This window comes from Haemaphysalis longicornis, unplaced genomic scaffold (genome assembly GCF_048455015.1).
Source record: "Haemaphysalis longicornis isolate Haplotype H1 unplaced genomic scaffold, Haemaphysalis longicornis Haplotype H1 scaffold_1, whole genome shotgun sequence".
Lineage (NCBI taxonomy): Eukaryota > Metazoa > Arthropoda > Arachnida > Ixodida > Ixodidae > Haemaphysalis > Haemaphysalis longicornis.
This window is the reverse complement of record NW_027526203.1, coordinates 405,718,977-405,733,363: the sequence shown is the minus strand read 5'-3', so window position 1 is coordinate 405,733,363 and position 14,387 is coordinate 405,718,977. Positions and strand designations below refer to the sequence as shown.

The 14,387-nt window shown below is 45.7% G+C and overlaps 1 protein-coding gene across 3 annotated transcripts; it reads right to left on the bottom strand.

The window, feature by feature from the left end:
• Positions 1 to 7,000: 7,000 nt before the first annotated feature.
• On the bottom strand, positions 7,001 to 11,747 carry LOC144172360 (uncharacterized). 3 transcript variants are annotated; one of them, XM_077701130.1, is made up of 3 exons: positions 11,171 to 11,189; positions 10,057 to 10,134; positions 7,001 to 8,300 (listed from the first exon to the last, which is right to left on the bottom strand). In XM_077701130.1, exons 2-3 carry the CDS (start codon positions 10,115 to 10,117, stop codon positions 7,882 to 7,884), a joined length of 480 nt encoding a protein of 159 aa, XP_077557256.1. In that variant the 5' UTR covers positions 10,118 to 10,134; positions 11,171 to 11,189; the 3' UTR covers positions 7,001 to 7,881. The 3 variants fall into 3 exon arrangements, with proteins under 3 accessions (XP_077557256.1, XP_077557251.1, XP_077557243.1); XM_077701125.1 differs by lacking the exon at positions 11,171 to 11,189 and adding an exon at positions 10,327 to 10,345; XM_077701117.1 differs by lacking the exon at positions 11,171 to 11,189 and adding an exon at positions 11,607 to 11,747 and having other exon boundaries at positions 7,003 to 8,300.
• Between the last annotated feature and the right edge of the window lie 2,640 nt (positions 11,748 to 14,387).

The following is a 14,387-nucleotide window of genomic DNA, read 5'->3' as shown; positions in this document are numbered from 1 at the left end:
CTCCACCGGGCGGGTGCCCTAACAACTGCACCTGTTGTTATGAATAAAGATTTCATTCATTCATTCATTTCTGCCGCACTAGAAGTTCTTGGCAATCTGCAAGTTAGCGAGCAATAGTGGAAAAATAGCAGAAGCTGTATCACCTCACAGAAAATGGCAGTATTACTTTCCATTTCGTTTTCGTTCCTTGGAGAACTCATCATTACCCTGCAACTGTTTTGGAGCAGAAATGGAGCAGTTATCCAAATTAGCACGCTTTTGGAGCAGCATGGAGCTGAATGAGTTTGGAGCAATTGGTTAAGCAGTTCCACCACTGAATCATTAAGAAACTTTCGCAAAGGTGGAAAGGAATAAACCTGTTGCTCTTCAACTACGGTCATTATAATGCGACTGGCACACATAGCCTGCTTCATGGCACTATGTCCCTGTCTCGGCTCTTGCACTGAGCCAACTGTGCGTTAACTGTGAAAAAATGGCCAATTTTGAGTGATTCCAGAAAACTTTTTTCCCTTGAGCTTTACACATTTAGCATTGCTATGCATGAAATTGTAGCTTATAGATTTCTCTTTCAAGCACATAACAGCAGTTTTGTGAAAGATGTGATTATTAAGAGTTTATCAGTCAAAGAAAAAAATGCATAAAAAAAGTATACACAAAACACAAATAGTAAATTTTACTGAGCCTAAAAATTATTTGAGGAATTCTAAGATATACAAAATGTTTCTATGTTCCTAAGCTATGATTCAATATATACATCAATGCTGCATACCAAGTTCTGGATTTTTGCAGGCCCACCCACCTAACGGCCCTCATGGCTGTGCCACTCAGTGGAGCCACTCGAGAGTCAGTCGGTTTCTCTAAAATATGCATCCAGGCATGCTTGTTTGTGTTCTCACACAAAATCCTTATCATTGTAGCGATTAACAAAAAAATTACCGCTCTGGAAAAACAGCGCGCATCACACCGCAGCGCTAACAAGCACCAGGCTATCTTGAAGGTGATAACTAGGGGTGTGCGAATATTCGAAACTTCGAATATTCGATTCGAATTTTTTGGTATTCGATTCGATTCGAACGACACTTTTATTGTTCGAGATATTCGAACCACCCAAAACTATAAAAAAAAAAAATTCAGAGCGTGTCTGTATCGGTGTTTATTTACAGTGGACTCTCGATGATACGATTCTGGGGGTGCGAATTTCGGGATGATACGAATTTCCGAGAAGTCCCGGCGAAATTGCATCGTTTGCAATGGGAAAAATTTCGGCTGTTACGAACGGACCTGCGCGGCCCGGCGGAAGATACGAACGAGCCGGCGAGGCACCCGACTGCCGAACGAGCAAGTGACGGCTCTCGCTCCCCTGTTTGTCACTCTTTCTCCAGAAACGGCCGGGCTCTTGCTTTCTGCTCGCGAAAACGCTCTGCGCACGCCCAACGCGCTGACACTGCCGCGAAACCACCCCCACGCTGCGCGCGGCGCGGCCGGCGACGTCAACATGGCGTCGGCTCCAGCCGCGAAGTGGCGCGGCCGCTCGAGTGACCGCTTCTAACCGCTCTTTAAAATGCGGCTCAAGGGAGACACGAAGTTGCTTGTGCTGTAAAGGAGCTGATAATGCATGCGAAAACGGTACTATAAAACATCATCCGCGCCGCTAGTGAAAGCGCCCATAAAATATTTGCCGGGGTGCTAAGCCTAACCATCTCCGGCGGAGCCAAGTCGGCTGTCTCGATCTCATCGCAAGTAGTCAGGCTCCTCCATTCTGCCGCGCGCGTCGTGCGTCATTTTCTGACCGAGGTAGGCGCTACCACGGGCGCGAAATCGTCGATGTGGGCGTGAAAATACAGCGCTCGCAGAGCCGAGGCGAGCGAATCGCGTGCAAAAACGCACCATGCGGTTCACGCTTGGCTGTTGCGGCGTGTAGCGAGCTTGGGCACAGCGAGTGAGGAGACGAGCGCGAAGCTTTACGTGCTCCAGAAAGGACTGCTTTGCGACACGGGGGTTAAAAAAAGCAGAAAAAATCACGAATTTATTCACGCGAAAGTAGGAAAAGAAATAAACGAAAACTTTTTTCAGCGCTAAATTTTTTGCTCTGTGTTGGTTCATACGAATTTCGCATGATACGAATATTTTTCGCAGTCCTGCGAGATTAGTATCATCAAGATTTTATTGTATCAGCGCGCGGTAATGTGCGCGGGCTCGGGCATGGCAGCTACTAGTGTCTCAAGTAAGCGGCTGTTTTCGATATCTGGTAAAGTGGTGTTGAGCAGGAGGTTGTCACTGCTCCCCGAACATGTCGAGCAGTTAACCTTTCTCCATGTTAACATTTAAGTGAGTGCAGACCTTAATCTGTTGAGTGCAATGGTATTGTGTAATTGCTTATTTTACTTTGTGTGATTTGTTGTGCAATAAAGTTGCAGTTTTTGTGTCTCTAGATGGTGAAAACATTAATTTTACAAAAAACAATAAGTATTCGTATTCGAAAAATATTCGAAAAATATTCGATTCGATTCGAACTTTGTTTTCATTATTCGAATTCGCTTCGAAATTAAAAAAATTGATATTCGCACACCCCTAGTGATAACGCAATACGGCGCAGTACAATTGCAAAATAACCCCGCCGCACATTGTCCAAACCCTAAAGATGAAAGTAATACTGCAGTCGTCAGATATTGGGCACATTTTGTTCATAAATACAGGGCGAAGTCAAAAAATAAGTTCCCTGGCAGCACGCGTCGAAATCTGAGGCTCTTGAATAAGAGAGCCTTCATCAGGACTAAAATCTGAAGAATCCAGATTGTTGCTGGAATTATCACTGCTTCTGGGGTAAAAAAATCAGCAGCAGCAGCAGCCGAAGTTCCCGAAACCACCATCCGCCTTTGCAGAGCGCGCAGTGAAACAGGACGACATTTTCGCACCACTCACCGCTACCTTGGGTTCATATTTCACTCCCAATGCCGTCTACCCACGCAAAATGTAAACAAACGGCAATGAAACTGAAAAAGGGGTTTCTAATGAACACGCCAGATGGCGTCAGTTGTACGAATAGCGCCGTGTTTAGTTTTTGCGGGAGGTCTGAAAATCATTGTTCACCGGTGATCGATGGCCTATGGCGTGGTCACGAAACAGTTAAAGGAGCCATGAAGAGAAAACACAAGTTTGGTTCATTCAAAAGATTGTCTCGTTAGAATCATACTGACACCACTTTTAACGTAAACTTCGCTCAAATAAGCTACATAATTAGGAAAAACGGGAATGGTCATGCGACCCACCAGCTCATTTCCCGCAACAGAACCTGTGATGTCACATGGGCTAAGCTCTGCGATTGGCGAAGGCTGGCAGAAGCAGACGCAAATTAGGTAGAGCTTACAAACTAGACGAACGAGCGATTTGCGCTTAAATTTAGGGCACATTCTTTACAAAGCAATAGGAATGATGGGACAAACAGTGGAAGTTACGAAAGCACATGTAAACATAGAAGTACTGATGCGTTCTGCTGTTCGTACTGCGCACAGCATGCTTTGGTTTAGCTGCACAGCACTATGGGGCTTGGGGTTGTCTCAGACGACACTGGCCGATTGACGCAAGCAACGGTGTCTTACGTGACCCCATTTGTCGAGCGAGCACTGTTTCAGGGAACGAATATTTTCTCCCAGAACAAAAACAAGCCAGGTTTAAATGCGGGCAAAAACAAACCAAACGCTTGCCACGGTATGGTGGCGCCATCTAGGTTACGGGACGTAAAGAAACGTGGGAACAAACCAACACCGCTACAGGGTGGAGACAACCTTTGAACGGTCCCGTGCCGCCGCAATTGGGGCAACGGGCTCAACGCGTTATTCTTTTCGTTTCCCACGAGACCTAGCAACGCGAAACAGACAATATGATTCAAACTTCTTCAGTAAACCGCGTTGCGGCGATAATTTTAGCGCGGTTTTGACACAATGACTTGCTTCGGCGGCGAGCGAGCAACCAAACATGGCAGCGCCAGCGTTACGTGTCTCTACCCTGTACGGCGGATGCGTGAATGAAGGTACTCTAGGCTGCAGAGCGGTCGGTTCCCGTGATGTCACTTGGGACCACGAAAACGCACGATTGAGCGGGAAAATCAAAATTTTAACCTAAATTGTTTAATTTCTCAGTGAATAAAGCACCGTTTGTATCCGGACAAGCGCTGGGGGCACTATAAAACACGAAATCTTTCGAATAAAACCAACTTGCATTTTCTCTTCATGGCTCCTTTAAAGGGGCCATGCAGACAAAATAAAAATTTGTTTTATTCGAAAGCTTTGGTGTTTTGTAGTGCCCCCCGCGCTTGTCCGCCAGCAAACGATGCTCTAATCACTGAGAAATTAAACGATTTAAGCCAATATTTTGATTCCCACGCTAAATCGTGTTTTGTGACATCCGCAATGACCTATTCATAGCAGGTGTTCAAGCGAACGTTAGCGCGCTGTTTAGTCGGCAGCGAACTGCGAAACGCCTTGTTTACTGTCAGTCCTCCAGATGGCGCAACCAGGCGCGTAGCCACGAATTTTTTTTCGGGGGCAGCCCGCGGTCGACCAAAAGATGGGACGGGGAAATATGTAGGCATGGCTTCTTGCACGGTGTTTTTTAAACGAAGCTTGAAATAACTGACTTTAACATGCGATTTCAGTAAGCTGAACGCTAACAGTGAATCCCACCTTAAGGAGCTTAGATGATGATGATAATCATGATGACCTAAATTCCCGTTCGCCGGTCTATGGGTAGGCCACGGGTGATTGGTTCGTGCGTAGAGCAGGCTGTTATGCGGGCACGCGCGAGCGTGATCATGAGTGTGCTCGTGTGTGGTGCGCAATCCCCCAAGTTCGTCAGCCGGAAGTGGAGGCCAACACTGGGTGTTTACTATCAAGATTCACGTGTTTTAGATTTTCCTTTAGGAAAGGGACTAATAAATTTTCTTATCAGCTATGAAGTACAGTCGAGCACGATTTGAAGGTTATCGCGCTAGCATCGAGCGGCCACGCGTGCCACCGTTCTACGGTTTCTTTTCGAAACCATGAAAATCAAGATTTCGCACTGTTTTCTCCCTTGTTGGCTGTTACATGCTACAACAATGGCCCTCACGACTGACTTGCCACCCTTTGGGCTTCAAGCTTTACATTCATTGTTATCAAGCACAGACTTGGTTGCCTTTTATCTACGCCGACGATAACGAAACTGGCATGGAAGATTTGCTAAAGCTGGTGTTCTGTCTGCTTAATTTGAAAGAGTAGCTTTCCCGCGATAACCTTCGAATCGCAGTGGACTGTATGTGCGGCACATGCATATATTATGGTGGTGATTTTAGCAAACGTGCGTCTTCGTCCTTAAGTATTTGCGTTGTTATTTTTTGTACTAGTAATGTGAATAGTAAACTTACGCTTAGCAAAACACCTTATTGCACTGCTATAAAATGTTGAGCTTGTTGCACATTTCTTAAATTTCATTCTATTTCTATCCGTTAAATCGAACAGCCATGGCTTCAGTAAAATTCCGGTTAAGCAAATACAGAATGCTGGTTACTAAGAGGGAGGTCAAGGAAACAATGGAATACGTAGTGCCAAAAAGACAAACAGTTTCGTTGATGTTATGGAACTGCAATAGTCAATGAAATGCGATGTCGGTAAAAAAATAAATATATCAAGGGTTGATAGTTGAGTGAACAAAATACAGTGACATGCTCGGTCATGTGATTATGTGATTATACTTTGTACCAGTGTTAAGACAAGGAATGACACGCTAAAGTCCAGACCACACATATGACTATATGAGGCTTTTCCTGCTGTTCCGCCATTTTCCGGCCGTGCTGTTCCACCAGCGAAACAGTGCGGCTGCCTCGATCGGCTCGCGGCAGGTTCCCGGCGCTGCTCGGTGTATCCGGCCCGAAATGCAGCCGGGCTGTATATGTTAACATGTACAGCATCTGAAGCAGGCACAGGGATCAGGCGGTGACGTAGCCCTTGTTTTCAGCTTTGTATGAGCAAGAATGTCCTTAAAACTGCAGGTTCCGCGCCTGCAGGCGACTTCAGGCGGTTCTTTAGGCTACTTAAACCTCACCCCAGCCTGGCACGAAACATTTCGGGGGGGGCAAGGGCTCAGTGTGCCCCCCCCTGGCTACGCCCCTGGGCGCAACCATACCATTCAGGACTGCTGCTGTCCACACCCGCTTTGTTTTTGACCGTATTTACACCTGGCTTGTTTTTGTTCCGGTTATTAGTTTCATGAAAATTTCATAAAACTTCATGAAATTTCATGAAATCGTTTCATGAAAATTTGGGTATGCTCTACAAACGTGGTCACGTAAGACTGTCGCTTACGCCAATCGCCCACTGTCGTGTGAGACCACCCTAAAGCGCCAGTCTGCTGTGCAGCTAGAACAAGCATAGTGCATGCAGTACCAACAACAGTACATACTGGTGCTTCTATGTTTACGTGTGCTTTTGTAACATCCATTGTTTACCCCACCATTCTTACTGCTACAAAATGAATATGCCTTAAATTTAAGCGCAAATAGCTCCTTCTGCAAGCCCAGACTAACCTGCATCTGCTTTTGCCAGACTCAGCCAATCACATCGCTGCCCATAATACATCATAAGTTTCAGTGCGGGAAATGAGCCAGTGGGTCACATGGCCAGTCTCTTGTTTCCAAATTATATAGACTATTTAAGTGAAGTTTACGTTAAAAGTGGTGTAAGTGTTATTCTAACGAGGCAATCTTTCAAATCAACCAAACTTGCATTTTGTCGGCAGGGCCCTTTTAAACCACGGCGAAAGTGGACAGGAGGATAAACGCTGCCTAACACCAGCAACCCGTTGCCAAAACAACCGACACAAGATCCGCTCGGTCGAAATAGTGAAGCGGACACCTTCCTTCTCCTCATAGCACATACGCCCATTTTAATTCTATCCCCATCATCATTAAAATGCCAATCATATTTACGTACATAATCAATTGTCTTATGCAATACGCCATCGTTATCCGGCAAATGGTGTCAGTGATTGGTGCAATGGCCAATCAGCTTACTGGCCACCAGCAGAGCGCTGACAACATTCAGCTTCTTTGGGTCGCCATTCAAGATAATGCAAATTTCAACATAGCCGGACCCCCTCTTCTCAACAGTGGGCTCCCCTTCCGGGGAGCTTTGTGTGCTTAGTTGCAGTTTTCAGTATTGGGTAAATTGCACAAAAGCACAGACCCATTGAAAGATCTACAAATAAGGTAGCCTTAATAATTACTGGATTCAATTTGGCAATATAGACTTATCTTCTAAAACCTATAGTGGAAACATTAATTAGCTACTATCCCTTTCCAATCATCTCTCCTCCCCTGTGCTATGGGCCTCCTTATAAAATAGTCAGTCAACCAATCAATTAGCCAATTTTGAGAATGTATTCATCCAAAAATTAGTACTATATTTTGCTTGCCTGGGCCTGTAGCCCAATAGTTGAGCACAAACAGCATCTCATGCTCCTCAAGTAACATTTTTGAGACTGTTTTTATTTAATGTACCACCTTGTACAGCAACTATATATTAGATAGGAAAGAATTGCACCAAGACTCATGCCTTTATTAAAGGTAGCTCTAGCCCTCTTTCATAGAATGTATCGCCCCAAAATTAGATAACATTCATCAAATGGGCAAACCCTAGTTTGAGAAGTGAACACTAAAACATGCGTGCCAAATTTTCAAAAAAGAGAAAGAGAGGGTGTGGCGCGCTTCATACAGGTAATTTTGCTTATCGATTGTGGGTAATTGCACTGGATTTGAAGCAGAGCTGCACCAAGTGCAGTATAAGCAAATAACGCAGCAAAAAAAAAAGGTTACATTTAGCCGAGCAATTGCAGCTTGCACTCTCCAGGTCACATCCCTCGCCTCCACTGAGTGCTGTTTCGCGGTGTGTCCTTGAGCAGCCCCATGTTAAACGTCCCTTCTGGCTTTTGCGGGCAGTACGAGCGCGTGTGGCTGTTATCACCGGTGGCCCCGCAGATTTCACATTGGTGCTTGCGCAGTATAGGGCAGGTCACTGCATTTGTCACAGGGTCGCGCAGATTGTGTGACCGGAAAAAGGACCGCTTCTCGCCCAGGCGTCGGCAGAAGTTGCACTCCATCTTCTGCCGGCGCCGATGGTATGGCTGACGCTCGTGATGCGGCTCCACAGGTGTCACAGTGCTGGCAGGTTTGGCCTCGCTCCTGGCAGCAACAGTTGGCTCCGTTTGTATGGGTCCGTCTGCGCCCAGCTGACCACTGCTATCACGTGGCCGCGTGCCCACCTCCTCACCTGCAGAGTGTCGACCACCCAAATTCAAGCTGACGTGTGCAATAGGGAACAATAGGCCCTTTTCCCACTAAAAATAGCTATAGAAATTCTGATAATAGTCTACTAATGTGCAAGCATTTTTACACTGCTTCTCTGTTTCACCAACTTTACACCTAGTTTTATTGGTTTCATTTCATTGCTTCATTGGTGGCATTGAAGGAACACCTCAATCCAGACAGCGTTTCTTTCTTTTGCTTTCTTTAGACTGGATTAGATAATGTGCTCTGATTTCGTAAGTTGGTTAGTTTTTCTTTTCTTATAACACTTTTATTTGTTTATTAAGTTAACCGCATGAGGCCGCTGTGTTCGATGCACATTTGAGATTTCCTTTGTTCGTTTTCAGTTTCTCTGGTTTTCTTTTAGTTAATTGTGCAAGGGCATTAGATTAGGCAGACCATTGCAGTTTAGTTACTCCATTTTCAGTGCATTTACTTCACACTTTTTGTTTTTTCCTGAAACATATGACTGTTTTGGGAGACTTCTTGTTTTGTTTGGTTAATTTTTTATGGGGAGGGGGGGGGGGGGTTCTTACGGTGTCATGCATTTACACTATTAGAATGATTAAATGTCTTAACTTTGAAAGTTATGCATTTTTGCGCAGATATAAAGCATTACACTCTTCGCACTGGAGTACTTAGCAGAGAATGCTTATGCAATATTTGGAACATATGGCCATAGACGCAATAATAGGCAGATAAGGCCATGGACTTGAGAAGAGGAGAAGCAGAGAGAATGGCAACACTGGTCCACTGTGATAGTTGACAGCATGCCTATCAAACAGTAGACAATGATAATACACAGTTCCGGTGCTTCTACTCAGTGCGCTCCGTGAGCTGTACTGCACCGAGTGAGTAGGACTGCCTCTGCATACAGTCATGGGCCAAGTGTTGGAAAAGGCACGCCAGCCAATGCTCTGCTTGTTCATTGCTAAGACGAATGTGGTTGTGGTACTGTGATGTGGCTGCACTGATGTGAAAATTCGTCTAGAAAGCACTCCACCAGTTCTTTTCCGCTGTGTAAAATATTATTCGAGGAGGGGATCTCCAGAGTCCGCACCTTTTATGACAAATTTTATTGGCTTATGAGCAGGCTTGTGGGCCCTCCAAAAGGGCAGGCAGGTTCGATCGCCCAACATTCCTCCCCTGCCCACACCAGTGATGCATTTTGCACGCACTGTACATGTGCGAACGCTGGTAATGTTTTCTCTAGACAAGCCCAGTGCACCCCTTGAAAGAGAGCCACAGGCATGGCCCAGGTTAGCAGGCATTAGCTTCAAACAGCCATGCTGAAGCTAATGCCTTCAGGTGCCTTAAGCACCTTTTTTAATCCCACACACAGATGCAGCAGTAATCTCCAGGCTCCTGGCATGACACTTAAATCACCAGTTACCTTTGAAAGCGTGGGTGCAGTTGAAGGAGGCGGCACTATTTAATGCAAAGTATTCTTAGGCTACTAATACCAGTTTTGAAGGCATATCTGGCTGTCCTGCCTGCTATCACAAGTGCGTTTCAGCAGGACGCAACAACTGCCATTAGCACAACAAGCACTACATACGCTCACGCATTTTCACTATTCGTACAACAAGATTTTTTTCCTGTATGGATCCATAGGTTCTTATCTGTGGATTCATATCCATGTGAGGTAATAGCAAGTAATGCCCCACAATGAAAAAACGCTTTGCATTTAACTAAAATCAACCAAGATGAATACTACCTACAGTCATTCATTACAGCATCTGTGATGGCTTCTAACTTCCCACTGGCTGTTACATGTTCCATATCTCGAGCCTGGGCCTCTGAAATGAAATAACAAAATGCAGAAACTCTTAAGTTTGTTGGATAAATGCACGAGCCACTCTGCTGTGCACCAGTCCCTTAAACTCGGCTCATTACTGTACACAAATGCACTGCTGGAAGGGAATTTTTCTCTAGGAAATATAAACAGTCAAATAAAAATGTAGAAAGGCTTTTGAGCCTCTTTTAAATACCTCCATAAGGTTTTCACGTATCCCTATAGTGAACAGCCCCCTGCACGTCGGCCTCGCCACTATACACAAATGAATTGCTGGGACAACATTCTCGCAAGGTTATTATTAGAAGCCTGATATTACAGTATGATGACTCTAGCGCCTTCATAAGACCCCAAGTGCCCCTATGGAGCACCATACACCGCACCCCTAAAGTGGGCTTCCTACTTTACACGAACGCATTGCTGGAAACACATTTTCCAGCGTCATGCCCTTTCCTGCCCGACAAAAAAGTGCAAGATAATAGCGACATGTCACTAAATTATGAGTGTTCACTTCCTTCTAATGACGTTTTGAAATATGTTCAAATGAAAGAACTGGGGTATTTGACAAGCAACAAATGCACACCCGGGGGATTATATGCCCTCAGGAGTGTCCCCCCGATGCAAAGGGGCAGCCACCAAGCCATCATCCATCATCATCATGAGTGGGCTGGGAAAATGCCATCGGCTGGGCTTCTGTTCTTAGACCTACTGGAGGAAGGGATACATTTTCAGTCGAAAGAAACGCGCATTTTCATTTTTTTCTTATTTTTAGGTATTATATATTAATTGGAATAATACTAGTATTTTTAGTAACATTAATTATAATCAAAATAATGTATTTATCATCTGACGACACACATTACCAACTTTTTGCTGCTGCATCGTATTTGCGGCTCTTTCTCCGTTTCTTTGTCTTTCGGGGCGAAATACTAGTCCAGCTTCTCTTTCTTTTGTTCGGCCAATCTCCCAAGTGGGCATGTGTTGCGAAGAAAGGCACAACAACGACAAAAACGTTTGTTCTACGCAGGCAACGTACTTACAGGCCGGGGTTCAAATCCCACCGTACGACAGCGGTGGCCATTCGCTTCACCGGTCAACAACGGCACGTTTCGCAGAATGGGGCACTTAACCCTTTGCCTTAAAATATCAATATTATTCTCGGTACTAATTACGAAATCAGATCAAACTACAGGCGCCAGAAAACATCACCATGAAACCGCAAATGAATAAGACACCAAGAAAGCAATAAGGAAACCCGACATCGCTAGCGCGCGAGCCCGTCAGCCTACACCGCCGAGCAAAATTTTTGATAACAAAGACCAGCCTAGTGTCACTAGATAAAGCTTCTTTAGTGACTCTAGCAAGCCCATACAAACGTGTGGGCCCATTTCTCTGGTCCATTTTACCATGACGGAACGCACGCAAAGGGAACCAATATATTTTTCAACCTGTATATAAAAAAAAGTAACATCTTACGTTTTGGAGGCAGAAGCTGGCGTGATTCTAGTTCACTGCAGACACAGCATGTTGCGCGTGCTGTAGCGTCGTAGCCTCTTTATGCTTATGCTAGCGTGTTCGCGCATGTGTTCACGCCTTCGCGCCTTTTGCGCCTGGCGCCGGACGGACCACCTGAGACTGATGATGATGATGATGATCAAAGGCCTTTTCTTTGAATTAGGGTGACGACGTGCGCCATCTAGCCTATCTTAGTAGTTTGAATTTAAAGGGACCCCGAAAAGCTTTGTGAAGGTGGCAATCAAATGCATTCAGTTGGTAGAACACATAACGGGGGATTTTTGAGCCAAGTGTGAGCCCCATACGTTGTACGGATAATTTGTAAACAATTTTTGAAGATAGCCTTTTTCAGCCGATGGGCGCGACGCCGCAGCGAGCCGACCGCGGCTGACGCAACGGCGATCGCGGCTGACGCAACGTCGAAGGCGCCCCCTGATTCGCCCAATCGCCGGCGAGGTCGGCCGCCGGCGGCGTCACTGCCATTGGCTTCCGGCTGCTCTTCCTCCTTCCTGCGCGATCCCGAGGCAAAGGCGGCAAAGGCGGGTCCGCAGCGATTGACGCGTGCCTAGGCGCAGGAATGTAGCTAGCACAGAACGGAAGTCGAGCGTCGCGATGTCACATGGCTATTTCCCATGTTTCCAGCTGCTTTGAAGGAAGCAGAGAGGGAGGAGGAGTCGATCGGCAAGTGGGGAGAGGTGCATTTAATTGCTTCTGGCGCAGCTAATGCTGAATGTAGATCAATAATTCCAACGGCATTGCATCGCTATATTGGTGCTACGCGACAATACAGGCCTTTTGTAACTTTTACAGAAGGCTTTTCTGGGTCCCTTTAAATTTAGTCCCTCAACTCGGACTTCGTTTTAATTCTGTCCTGCCGCTACCCCTGGCTGGGATGGCATTTTATCGACTTCCCTGCTTTTTTTCCACCAATACTCTAGTCGCTGCTTAGTAATACCCACTGCTGACCAGTTAATGCTTCCATCAACTGCGAAGCCCAGTGCCTCAGGAAGTAGGACTTTCTCCCCAATTCTATCCGGCTGAATCTTTTGGCATTCTATTACTATGTTATCGATTGTTTCTTTGCCCTTGCCACATCCCACACATGTCTCATCCTGTGAAGAATATTTGCTCATGTAAGTTCGAGTTCTCAAGCAGCCAGCCCGCGCCTCAAAGAGCATTGTTGTCATAAAAGTTCTCTTTCCGGATCTCTTGTTTGCTTGCTTTGTATATTCCCAGTGATCCCTTCTTTTCCATCCTCTCTTTCCACATGAGCGTCTCTGTTTCCTTCACTTGCTTTTTAACTGCCCCCCATTGTTTATTTGCCACCAGGGGTTTCCCCAGGCATCGAATCAAGGGGGGGTGTCTCAATGGCTCTGGGGGGGGGGGGGGGGGTTCATAAACTGGAAAGCTGTTTTTTTATCCCACTAGTAAAATAATACACGTTTGTTAACCAAACGCTCATCTCCGTGATGTACCTTTTTCATTTTCTATATATATATATACACCTGAGAGGCGGTGCTTTCTATTCAATCTAAGAAAAAAACAAATTTAGAGAAATTCATTTTTTACCATGAAAGGTCCGTATTCAGTTTTTTTTTAAATTTCTCGCCATTTTTCAACGTATAAGGACATTTTCGAACTTGTTACCAGGGCCAGTGACGAAATTTGAGTTCTTGAAACAATGTTTAGGTAGTACACGAATTATGCAGCACTTATAAATCAGGCACCGATTGTACGCTCCCGATTTATTAAAACGCCAGGATTAGCTTCCGTAGCGCTTCGCCTCGCCAAATTGCCCATTTTAAATGTACATGCTGGCTTCTGCAAAGATTACGGTTGTAAACAAACAACGACATCGAATCAATGAAGAAAGTAAATTAGATGTGTGTTTACTGCACTTAGTTCAAGTCAAAGGCGGCCTCAGTCGAAGTGAAAAAGGTCCATACAAGGACTGACAAGAGTGAAATTTGGGGATTCAAGGGGGGGTGTCCAGAAAATCTAGGGGGGGTCTACACACCCCCTAGGGGGGGTGTAGGGAAATCACTGTTTGCCACGGTCACGTTTAGTCGCCAGCTTTCGCGTCCTCTTCCGCCATTCGGTGTCCACACTTTTAAGGTACAGGAACCTGTGCACTCTGGCTGCCCAGTTCTTCTCATCTAAATGTCTTATCCGCTCCTCAAAACGTATTTTACTTTGCGCTTCCCTCGCCTCAAATGAAGCCCAACCCATATCGCCTTGCACCGCCTCATTTGTAGTGTTACTGTGAGCTCCCAGTGCTAATCTGCCGACTGCCTTTTGGTTAACCTCCAGACCCGACAGGATATCTTACTTTAAGCATAATACGGTATTAGACAACGTGAGCGCCGGCACCATTACCACTTTCCAGATGCCTCGCACTACCTCGTACCATGGGCGTCCGGAAGGGGGGGCAAGGGGGGGCAACTGCCCCCCCCCCCCCCCCTTGGAGTTTCGGATATTTTCATGCACTACAAAAAAGCTGCACATCTTTGTTGGCCCATAAAAGATAACTTTGCCCTGAAGGACGAAAGAGAGGAGAGAAGAACACCGACGTTCTCTCCTGTGTCCGGTCCTTTAGCGCAAAGTTTTTAAAATTATGTACGTGAACCAACCAGCCCAACAATCCACGCTATTCAAATGATAGCACACTCAGGTCGTGCGTATCCGTATGAAACGCCATTCAGGACTGCGAGTCAACATTGCTCATTAAACACTTACTAACAT